General features: G+C 31.6%; 3 protein-coding genes across 3 annotated transcripts in view; 2 read left to right on the forward strand and 1 right to left on the reverse strand.

Moving 5' to 3' along the window:
* Nucleotides 1-12,884, reverse strand: part of LOC126781583 (spondin-1) — a 232,186-nt gene that overhangs the window by 122,513 nt on the left and 96,789 nt on the right. The gene's annotated exons all lie outside the window — the stretch shown is intronic.
* LOC126781592 (uncharacterized) overlaps nt 1-12,884 on the forward strand; it is a 54,005-nt gene that overhangs the window by 10,087 nt on the left and 31,034 nt on the right. The gene's annotated exons all lie outside the window — the stretch shown is intronic.
* Nucleotides 517-1,557, forward strand: LOC126781900 (malate dehydrogenase-like). Its single transcript, XM_050507023.1, has one exon. The coding sequence runs from the start codon at nt 517-519 to the stop codon at nt 1,555-1,557; it is 1,041 nt and encodes a 346-aa protein (XP_050362980.1).

A 12,884-nucleotide genomic window follows, 5' to 3' on the forward strand; every position in this document is an offset into this window, starting at 1 on the left:
ATGATTACAGCTTATTATTTTGTTACGAATCGTATCTGCGCTAGTTAAGTTTAAAATTTTACTCAAGATTTGACAAACATTCATGACATGTTTAAATAGGTAAAACGTAGTAGATATATTCAAAAAGTATATAATTTTTCTACGAAAGAGACGTAAAATGTGTACGTCAAATATTAATCATTAGTCTTATATCTTCTTCAGCAACATTTTAGATACATATATGAAAATAAATTACTATGATTAATAATAAAAGTACTGAATTAAAATTATGCAAGCAGTTGACATATAAAATCTGTATAAAAACAAAATTCTTATTTTGTTTTTATACAGATTTTATACGAACCATCTTGGTATTGTAGTTGAGGCTTCTGACAGTAGATACAAACTCGGAAAAATATATCTAATGTCAAAAGCGTACCGGATTTTACTAACAGATAGTGTGATAAATTAAATTGTGAGATTGTAACATGTTTAATAGCATATAGAATTTTTAAAGAAATCTATAATCAGTATATTATGATTAGTCACAAATTATTATCTCACACGTTGTTTTCAAAATGTCTTAAAGGCACACAAATTGTGCAGTATAAATATATTCAAGTGTCTGTAATTGGTGCTGCGAGTGAGATAGGAAAAAATGTAGCGCTGCTGCTGAAACTAAACCATCTTATAAGAAGACTGCAAATATACGATGATGACAATACAGTACATGGCATTTGTTTGGAATTAGCACGAATACCCGGTGGACCCACGGTTACTTCGTTTTCTGGAGATATTTTTTTACCAGCTGCTGTTCGGTACTCACGCCTTGTTTTAATGGTATCTAGAGTACCACGTAAACTTGGATATACACGTGAACAAATGTTAGAGTATAATGCACTACCTGTTCAAAAAATTTGCCGAACCTTACCTGAACATAACCCTGACGCATTTTTTGCAATTTCGTCTAATCCTATTAATTCTATAATTTCTTTTGCTAGTGCACTCTTAAATAATTATAGAGCTTACAATAAGTATAAATTATTTGGTATTACTACCATAGATACGGTTAGAACCAGAGCTTTACTGGGTAATGCTTTAAGGGTAAATCCTCGTCATTTACATGTTCCTGTCATTGGTGGTCACTCCGATAATACAATTGTGCCATTGTTTTCCAATATATTACCAAGTCATTACTCCATCACACAAAGCCAAGCTGAAACATTAACGCGTCTAGTAAGAAAGTCTGGGAATGACGTTTTAAATCTTAAAGTAGGTGTTGATGCAGCTACTCACGCTATGGCATGGTCAATTAATGAATTCACTGAACATTTGTTGGAGGCTCTATGTGGAGGTTACACGATAGTAAATAGCTATACAGTTAATCCTCATTTCGGCACTAAATTTTTCTCAGGTCCTAACAAAGTAGGTCCGTCTGGTATCATTGAAACTTGCAGGAGTTTTGTTATGAGTGAATATGAACGCAATCTTTTGGATCAAGCTGTTCCTTTAATAAATCGCGAAATCGCCCAAGGCGAAGATTATATTCAAGAGATAGAATCGCGTAAACATTTTTAAATTTATTATTTTATTAAAAAAAAAAAAAAACATTTCAGTCTTTATTTGAACTATTATTCAATTCATTTCCTGTATGTCCTTTAAATAATACTAGTTTTTTTAAATTTATTGTATAGATTATAATATATGGTAAATTTCCCGATTCCGATTTTTAGAATTAGAATTATAGATATAGAATAGGAAGGCGGACAAGCATATGGGCCACCTGATGGTAAGTTCACTAACACCCATAGACATTGACAATGTAAGAAATGTTACCTATTGCTTACATCGCCAATGCGCCACCAACCTTTGGAACTAAGATGTTATGTTCCTTGTGCCTGTAATTACACTAGCTCACTCACCCTTCAAACTAGAACACAACAATACCAAGTACTACTGTTTTGCTGTAGAATATCTGATGAGTGGGTGGCACCTACCCAGACGAGCTTACACAAAGCTCTACCACCAGTACGTTTTTAGTAATTAAATATAGCACGGTTAGAAATAATCCTCCTTAGCAAACCTTATGAAAAAAATACATTAAATCAAATTTTCAAATTAATTGCATAAATTTCAAAATGAATAATATTAATTTTGAAATTGTTGTTTTGTTGCTGTTCTGCGGTATATATTGAGTAGGTGATACCTAAAATGTATTTAAAAAAAAAAACAATAACAGAATGAATTCGAGCATTGCTAGGAGAAATAAAATAACCTTATAAACAATAAGTACATTAAATAATATTATTATGCTATGATTACAACTCACATTTGCTATTGTAAGTTCTACATACTTAACTTTACTGAATATCTATTTGCGTGGAAAACAAAGACGATACCTTGAAAACATAATCGTAGATATCTTGTACGGAACGTAGAGGTTCAATATCGGCCAAATAGCATGGCGCGGCACAAAACGGCCATCGGCGTCGCATCTCATTCGAAGGACACTGTAACTACCACGGCGACGCTCCGGTCACTACTAAGCTTATATACGGCGCAGTATACACTTGACTTTAAAAACTATTAGTTTTTTTTTGCAAATACACCATTTCTTAATTTAGTTGAGTTAGCAACTATTTAGGTAGCTCTTAGGTACTTTGGTTTTCAGACATATTAAACGGTAGCAGTCGCATCTTAAATGCAAATATGGTCTATCAAATTATTTTGAAGTTAATTATTACAGCATTTCGAGTATAAAGAATAATTCATTACTTATTAGTCATAAAATTATGGTGATACTTTATGTAGTGTGTTCTTAACTTAAACTAAGCCGTTTACGGCTCAGAGCAACCGCAAATAAGGTTTGTAACGACAGGGTTAACTTTAAGATAATCGTCGTGCGGCCATACGAGGGTCCAATAACGTTGCTCCTAATGTAAGGCTTCACTGCCACTGCTTGCTGTTTGAGGGTTAAGGGTCGTAAGACTGGTGATTATATATCCTTAACTCGGTTTGATAGCGTGAAACTAATCTTTGATTATATGAAGGCGTTGTAATTTACCGTAAGATTAATTAAATTTGTGAATAAAATCATAATAAATAAAGTTGAGGTGTATGTCTGTTATTTCAAACTGCCTGTTTTAAGGTACTATGGGAGTTATGGCTATATGTAAGTTACCAAAACCAAAACAATAATATTTTTTATAATGTCTATCTCACTGACTGTCTGCTTTACTTACCCCGGTACAGGTAATATTCAAAATGGCTAAAAATCGCAAACGTAAATAATTGAAGTTTGTCTTTGTAAAGTACTATATACTAAAGTCTACCAAAAGTAATAGTATAATAATTTTAAGTTTACTTACGTACATATCTTTTTAAAATTTATCGAGATAGGATAAAAAGTGTATGCACAAATTGATTTGTGCAATACACCTTTGAATTGAAATGATGGGTAAAATCGCAGGTTACTATGGGAGTATTCTATCTATATGAAGTTTGAAAAATACTAATTATATTCTTCAAAATTTAATCCTAAATAAACAATAAAAATTTACGAAATACAATTTACTGCCTGTGTCCAAGGGTCTCATTGACTGAATGCTATGGCATAGCTTATTACTCCTTGACGAATGAGATTAAAGCTTTAAATATATTATTAAAAGATAAATACATAGGTTCCAGCACGAATTGCAATGAGATAGTCCATTCGGCAATATGTCAAAATACATGATATATATTAATTTTACATTATTCGTACAAATTGGGTAAGGTAGTTTATAGCACAATGGCAGTAGAATTAAATAAGAGGCATATTAAACAGTCTTTGAGTTAACGATTAATTATCCCCATCGACTAGATCGGTTATAAAAGAATTATTATTAAATCAATTTGGTAATTATGCTTATATTTTTAATTAATCTACTATATCTATATATAAGGTACTTATGTTTATGTAACCTTAATACATTGCAGGAAAGTCATATTTTATTTTGAATAATAAACTCATAATAAAAGGTTAATGATAATTTATTTCAATTGCCTATTTAAAAAAAAAAATGGTTTTCGTAACGAACAGTCATCACAAGTAGGTACCACTTGAAGTACAACTTGTAATCGCTGCGGCCGTTATCGGTAACTTGTTTGCTAAACCCACCAAGAATTGCAAATAGCGATAATTCTAACTACGTCAATAAATCAGCTACACCCGTTCAACTTTTTTCTCGAGGGTGCACCTCGGTCCCATTGTTGGTGATTGATCGCTCGTTTCTGTACTTAAAACTTTCTTTGCAACAACTTTGCGAACTATACGAGCATGTACTCCCGAAAGAGTTTGAGAGTTTGTACAATTTGACATTTTATATGAGATTTGTTAGCGCGAATTTATTATTTTTTAATTTCCTAATATTTATATATAATTTATGATGAATTGAATTATAAGTGAACATGAATTATATTATTTAAATTAAAGAGTATAAAATAAACGTATCTTATAAAAAGTTTTTAATAGACTATGCATATACCTACTCGTTCATATTGACTTTGTAAATATATAAGTGAATTGGCCATTAGCTGCATGAATAAGAAGAGTTATAAATTATATATTGATGATGCCCCCGGGATGCGAACAGCAGGTCTAGTGATGTAACGTCGATTTATAACCTTCGCTAATTGCCCTTAATTTGTATCTATCAAGTCATTGTATCTTCTAACTATATAAGGCTAGTCATGTGTAGGCGACGCAGTATCGAAGTATAAATTAGTCGGGATCCAATTAAGTTCATATTTAATAAAAAGCTTCAATTTCAAGTCATTATGGTGCAGCAAACTGTGGCTGCCGTTGCGAGCGTGTAGACTGTAATTCGATCCCGCAATAATAATTAGCGGGAAGCAATCAGGCAATTTTATGGCAACCGCCTGCATGACAAGAACCATATAACATGTTTAGACTGTACCATTTCCTCTTCTTAAAAGGACATCGCGATTTAATTTGCCCCTAGTGTAATTCACTGTAAGATGTACTATGTCTATATTTTGGGCTGAAATTGGTTGCTTGAGTGGTAGGTGATATATTATATCTGTATGATATTTCGATATAGTTTTTGTTAGTTTTTCCGTCAAAGCTCATCTCTAAATAACTTCCAAGGTACTTACTTGTTTATAAAACCGTAACTTTAGAGTAATGTTCGAAGCACAAAGAATGCTTCGTGTATTTGTTCATAAATGCCGTCAACGAATCGATTGGTGGTACCAACCCACCAGCAAGGGCACCAAAGAAAAGGAGTGCCGTAAAAAAGATGTCCAACCCGTTTTTGCATGCAATTTTCAGCTGATTGGAAATTTATAATTAATTGTGCCAAAAACTTATTTTGATATACAAGAATATTGAGTTTAAGTCGTGAATTTAATACTTATTTTAACTACTCATTCGGAAGTCAAATTTATAACATCTTTATTAAGTACCCCATAATTAAATTGTTTCTGTTTTGATAAAGATAGCTGCGTATATATATTGTATAAGTATGATTACTGTACTTTTAACCGGGAACGATTGTTTTGTCTTGCAGATTTGAAGACAAATAAAAATATTGACTCCGAACCCACATTCCGACGCTTAATTACATAAAGCACAACAGATTACATTTTCGATTAGAATCAGCAGATGGGCGAAGCAAATTACTTTCTTTTTTTAAATGTTTATACATATTTTATATATATTTTAATGTTGTAAAGATAAAGAGTTTGTATGAATGAACCGTGAACTTTCTTACGTGTAAGTGTAAGAAACATGTTCTAATGCAACGCAGATTGAAGCTGCATTTTATTTGCATTATAGCGCGACCCGCGGACCATCGCCAGTAATTTAAAAACATTGTTGAATGCGTCTTATATCATGATACTCGTGTTATATTATAAATTTTCTATAATATAATATTACTGGTGGTAGGGCTTTGTGCAAGCCCGTCTGGGTAGGTACCACCCACTCATCAGATATTCTACCGCAAAACAGCAATACTTGATATTGTTGTGTTCCGGTTTGAAGGGTGAGTGAGCCAGTGTAATTACAGGCACGAGGGACATAACATCTTAGTTCCCAAGGTTGGTGGCGCATTGGCTATGTAAGCGATGGTTTACATTTCTTACAATGCCAATGTCTAAGGGCGTTTGGTGACCACTTACCATCAGGTGGCCCATACGCTCGTCCACCTTCCTATTCTATAAAAAAAAAAAAAATACTAATTCATATTTTCGTCATAATATCATCTACTACTGACGATTTCCTCTGAAAAAATAGAAATAGACAAACCGAACTTACCTTTTTGTTAAATTATTGTAAAACAAATTGATGTAAAGTTGATGTAAACAACGAAATGTAAAGAAAAAACTAAAATAATTTCGTCTCCAATTAAAGGTTTCTTGTTTATTTTTGTATGTTAATAAATGCAAATTATCGTACATACGAGTATATAAACAAGTTCATTAATGTAGATAATTAGCGCAAAACCTAAAGCGAACAGTAATAATAAAAAGTGGAGCATACTCTGTCCGTGACGCGTTAGCTTCGCTATAATAATCGATTTAATTGAGCCAATGAACAATTTAATTAAAATTCTAAAGACATGGCGGGGCTCAGCTCTGGGACGTCAGACGAATTGTGTAGCAGTACAACATAAGATAAGGACATTTTAAAAGATATATTTGGTTGAGGATAAAGCATATTTAGATTGAGCATTATATTTTAATGTCATAATAATCTTCATAGTTGTATTTATTAAGTATATACTAAAACTATTTATTTCAATACTAGCAATGCGCGTTTTTAAGGAATTACTATTATTAATATTTACCCCATCCAATTAAGGGTACAGCTTGTGTTAGGATTGCGGACGACAATAGCCGGGGGGTTAAGGGGTTGTGATCGAATCTACGACTTATACATCGCTAGGCGGTTCGTAAGCCATTGCGCTATTGGCGCTTCTTGTGATGATAAGTTCAACATATTCTATTCTTTATTAGGTTTTTATTAAAAATACTGTATTTACACAATTACCTGTGACGCTTATAAAAATATGCGATTATTAAAATGTTCGAGTACAAATGAGCGCTGGCTATGCAGGTATTTACGGTACGGGTTATTGGAGATCTGGGGATGTCTCCGTTTCTTCTTTCTTTTACAGAAAACCGTCATATTTTATTTACTTTAGACCGTCAGGTATAAAAAAAAAATATTTAAAATCAACGAAACAGTTAGATACATAAATGATGTAACTAGATTGGTTACAATATATTATTAAATATAAAAATGCTCACTTAAAGTTATATCTGCTTAACAGGATCTGACCTATAAATTGCATGAAGGATCGTATCCCTTAGGTTGGCGTCACATGCATGCGTTGCTGCATCTATAGATAAAATTACAGACCGAAGAGACGCGTGTGCGACGCGTGCGTTCATTATAAGCCGTATGTTTTGTGGGAGATGGGCTTAAAGCAATATTAAAATAATATAGATATGACAAAATAAATCGTATTTTTAAAAAAAACACACAGAAGACCTATTTGTATCATATTTACTTCTATGTATTTTTTTAACATTCAACAGACTCGCAGTATTATAAATATTTCTTTTATATATTGACGCTTATATTTAATTAGAATTAAACAACTTTACCTACATTTAATGTTTGAGAAAATTTATATTCAATTAAAATTATAGCAACTTTACCTCCATTTAAAGTTTGAGAAAATAAAAATTACTTTAGTGTTGTAAAAATAAGAAATTCAAGTTAATAATAATATCTAATATTTTATCAATTTCAAAATTACATACAGACAAGTCTAAATGTTCTTAACCCTGTGAGTAATTTCGTGGGGATTTTAATGTGTGCTCGTGAATTTTGGAAAGCGATCAATTAGCACGCGTCTCGAATTTTACTGTATCAGTCACAAAGAGGCAGCATTTAGAGTTAAAAAAAATGTTGTTCTATTATAGTGATATTATGCAGAAATATTGCATAATAAGATAATTTTTATAAAATATAAATAGCTACGTTTTGAAACAAAATAGTTCGTATATAATTTTACACATATTAAGTTTACCAAAAATATTTATATAAGTATTACTTTAATTATAATAAAAAAACATAATGTAAAACATATATCTGTAAATTTCCTAACGTGATCTTTCAACAGCAGTAAAAGTAACCATCATTGTCACCACATGATGTGGCGATCACATCCCCTTATCATTATACTGGTGTTAATACCAAATCGGGATTACGCTCCATTAAGTTCGGCTTTGCAGCCACAGAATAAATAAAGATTATTTTAACTAGTGGTTAAATGTGAGAACGACTTTAACCAATAAATCTTCTATTATCGTGATATGACAATGCGTGTTGTTTATTTGTAGGAGTGTCAGAGACGATATGTATTTGTATGTATTCATATATTTTGTTACATAAATATAAAATATTTTATAAAAAATGACATTCTTATATTAGATTTTATTTATATATATGATTTTTATATTAATAAAAAAAATATAAAAATTAATATTACCCAATAATATTATCTAGTGACTATGCTATTTTTTCTATAAAAATAAAAACAATTTATATTAAATATGTCGCAATTTTATTTTATAGTCATTTCTTATAATTTATTACTATATCTTATAACAAATGATTCACGTAATACCATTAATATAGCAATACAAGAAGCAATTAAACAACAATGAATGCTCTACTGACTCTACAAGCAAATTACTAAAATAAGTTATCATTCTCTCTCTAATGAATGACCTAGAGGAGAATGCAAAATATTAAGGATTTTAGTCTCTGATCTCTCTACAGGACATTAATCTTAAATCGTACTTATCATTTAATTAGATCCAGCGAGCGCCCTTGCGGCTTCAATTTTATTTTATAACGTCATACACACGTTTCTCCCCTGCTAACTACATTACAAATAAATTTCAACTGCCTATTATTAGTTTGTTCTTACACGGACATAAGGTTGATATTCCTATGTCACTAAATATCAACACATTTTGTAGTTTCGATAGCATGCGTCCCTACTGTTTCGGTCGTTGTCTATTCGCTACTGGCCAGTTGATGCGGCAAATTAGTAGGGCTGTCATAATTAAATTTGTTTTAAAACCAGTAATTTTGTTGTTATTATTGAAATATATATCTACAATTATGTATTTTTTTATTTCTGTTTTCTTAAGATATTACAATAAGCGTTAATGTAAAACACAGTATATTTTGAATATTTTAATAATTTTATTACTTTTTTCTTTTAAAACAATATATTAATTTTTATGTTCTTTATAGTGGTTGTACATTTCGATTTAAAAGTAATATTTTTAATTAATGATTGGTAGCCCTGATCGGACGAGCAAACTGCATTTTATGTCTTTCGCCTTCCCGCCGGATATTAAGCCCCCAAACTTAATCACGTCCCTCTTCTCTTACAATATTGTACAGTGGAAGAAATTTTTACACCACTCATTACACTGTTAAATTCCCACGAATACGAACTTTTTTATAGCGACCGTTCCATTATTTTCACAATTACTATTGAACGTAATGCGTTCACGCTGCATAATTTCTACGTCATTCTATTCATTCGAATATGTCTTAACGTTCCATTTTTAATTGAATGAATGAACACATTATTGCACAGGATTGGCATAACAAAGGAGGTAATGCCTATTAAATTTATCTGCCTCTTTTTGATATTCTGCTCACGTGTTTCAAATATTTTATATCAAGCAATCACGATTTACATTTTAATGAAATATATTAACATCAATAAACTGGATACCAAATAACTAAGTTTCGATAATTTTTATATATTTGTTTCGTGTATAACGTTTTGAAACCGTAATTAGCGATTACAGTGTTACATCAAATTATTATTAGCATCAATCTTCATTAATATTAAATCGTTGAGAGATATTTGGTACTCGTGGAGAGATATTTTGGTAGATATTCTTTAAGAAAAAAAAATCCTTTTCAATATTTACTTTAGTAATAATAATAGCTTCGTTTATATATCTTAACATTATTTTGATACTTTGATTTATAATAAGTCTAGTTATAGTTAAGTAATATTTATGCAGGGCTTAGTAAATGATATGAAGCGAATCACATGTATATTGTATATATGTATTTGTATATCCATATCTGTAATACGCCGTATGCCTAATGTCTGAACATCTGCTGCTGTTAAAAAATCCAGCGTAACGAAAAAGAAGAGTTTAAACTGTATTTAAATTTGCATCAGGGCGGTTGTGATGCAGATGAGTGACGTCACGTGGTCGCTCGCCTAATTGACACCCCTGGCAGGGGCCTTGCGGAATTTGTTTTCCTTTTTGAATTTACTTACGTCAAAGTTTTAGTTACATATTAAAAATATGAAAGGTACTTTATTCAATGATATCTTTTTTTTTTTTTTTTAAAGCTGGGTGTTATTAGAATATTATATTAAACGATATCAATTTATTAAAAAGTTTTATAATTTATAAACAAATATTACTATATAAATGAAGGGCCGATTGGCGTGGTTGGTAAATACTTGAATACTTGATACCTTTCACGCCGAAGGTTGTGGGTTTGATTCCCACCCAGGACAGACATTTGTGTGCATGAACGTGTCTGTTTGTCCTGAGTATGGGTGTAATTGTCTATATAAGTATGTATTTACAAAAGAAAAGTAGTATATGTAGTATATCAGTTGTCTGGTTTAATAGTACAAGCTCTGCTTAGTTTGGAATCAGATAGCCGTGTGTGAATAATGTCCCAGAATATTATAAATATAACATATGTAGAATATTTAAATAGCGATAGTCGTCTCATACTAATAGTATTGTTATATTAATTTAGACCAAAACAAATTGAATGGAATTCAATAAGCTATACGCATGTAACACAAACACTATAAAGGCAGTGAGTTCAGTTAATACTGAGACTGTAATCCGTATTATTTGTCAACGCCGACCCAGGGCGGGGCAATCTTAAAATCAATTTTCATTTATTCGCAGATTATCCTCTGTATTTCGCCTAAAATAAGGAAGTAGAAAATATAGAGAGTAAAATAAAAATCAATTGTATTTAGTATTTATTGTTTCTTCCTGCGGCTTCGCTCTCGTATGAGAGGGGGAGATTTTAGGTAACCTATGTCCTCTCCTGTCGTTAAGACGTGAAAACATAAGAAACGAATAAACTTATATTCGCATTTATAATATTAGGATAATTAGGATAATTTCATAATAAATTATATCTCGATGATTTTAGTAAATTGATATTAATAATAATCAATTTTAGGTTAATCTTTACACGAAAATTAATTATATTTAGAAAACTAGTTAGTAATATTTTTGTGTTCCGGTTTGAAAAGTGAGTGAGCTAGTGTAATTACAGGCACAAGGGACATAACATCTTAGTTTCCAAGATTGGTGGCGTTAACGTTTCTTAAAATACCAACGTCTATGGGCGTTGGTGACCATTTACCATCAGGTGGCCCATATGCTCGTCCGCCAACCTATACTATAAAAAAAGTCTTATCAAATTCAGTTGCAAGATTTTATTCACACGTACTAACGGGTAATGTTGAACAAAAGCTTTAAAATTGTGCAATTTGTCACATTAAAGATTTCTGATAAAATTAAAACATTAATCAATTAACAAAACTAAAGTTTATTTGAAAGAGTTTATTTTATTATTGAAGCTATTTGAAACGAATGGTAGATATTAATAAAATTATTCACCTTCATAAGTTTCTTCATAGCTTCGTGTATCCGTATGGCCACAACACAGTCGAATAGTCTTGGGCGGTTGGGCTGGCAAAATCTTTACAAATGTGCACCGTTATCGCGCCGCACTGCCCGATTGACCGGACCAGACCGACCGCACATTTCTCACCCTGAAAAATAACGGATTTATTTAATTTTATGGCCACGCCGCGTGCTGAATGGACGATTGGGCCATGGCTAGGACGAGGTCTTGTACTGTTTTTTTCATGTGATTTTTATTAACTGTTTTATGAAATAGTTTATCGAAATCGTCTCAATAGGATTAATGAATGTAGTTTTAAACTTGGGTTTTAACGAAACTGATTTATATACATAGGTACTTTAGATATAATTTATAGATAATTTGGGACGTTATTATTTAAGCAGTATGTCACTTACATTATTTGTAAAATATTACATACCTTTACCCGCTTGTGAGGGGGGGTACCCTAAGGAGACGTAAGGTAACCCTATGTCCTTTTCTGCACCCCTGACAACATATATTCAAAATTACATGATGATCGGTTCAGTAGTTAAGTCGTGAAAGCGTCAAATAAACGTTGTTTAGCAGATTAATAAAATTAGACAAAGCTGATTCTTTTACTTTCGAATATATCATATCAATAATTTCAGAAAGAGCGAAATAAGTGTTTAATTAAACAGCCGCTAAGCAACGTCCATAGCTCAGGTCGTTAAACCGCAGGAAAAACTGCAACGATATATCATTGAACTATAAATGATACAGAGTAAATTAGACAGGCTGCCGAATTTTTACCAAATTGTTTGATTTATACAGCGTAAAATTTGCAACACAAAACGATACAGATACATTGATTATTTTTTGTTGACTGTTTACTAACTAATGGTACAAGTACAATACGTCTTCCCCACGTGTTTGCTTTTCCCATGGCGGTTGAACGGCGGGGTAAGTATGATCTCATTAATTTAATCCCTGTTGATAATACATCGATTCGTCACGTTTTACAGTATATTTGATTTAGGAAATTTATAGTGTATGCGTGTAATAACTTCGAATTAAAAAAAGGAATTCTTTAAACGGGTTGATATTTCATTAAGAGTATAAAAGCGATACTCGATACAGA

This window comes from Nymphalis io, chromosome 4 (assembly GCF_905147045.1).
Source record: "Nymphalis io chromosome 4, ilAglIoxx1.1, whole genome shotgun sequence".
Taxonomy (NCBI): domain Eukaryota; kingdom Metazoa; phylum Arthropoda; class Insecta; order Lepidoptera; family Nymphalidae; genus Nymphalis; species Nymphalis io.

What these genes read in the sequence shown, in the direction of transcription:
- LOC126781900 (XM_050507023.1), top strand. Translation starts at nt 517, where the DNA reads ATGATTAGTCACAAATTATTATCTCACACGTTGTTTTCAAAATGTCTT.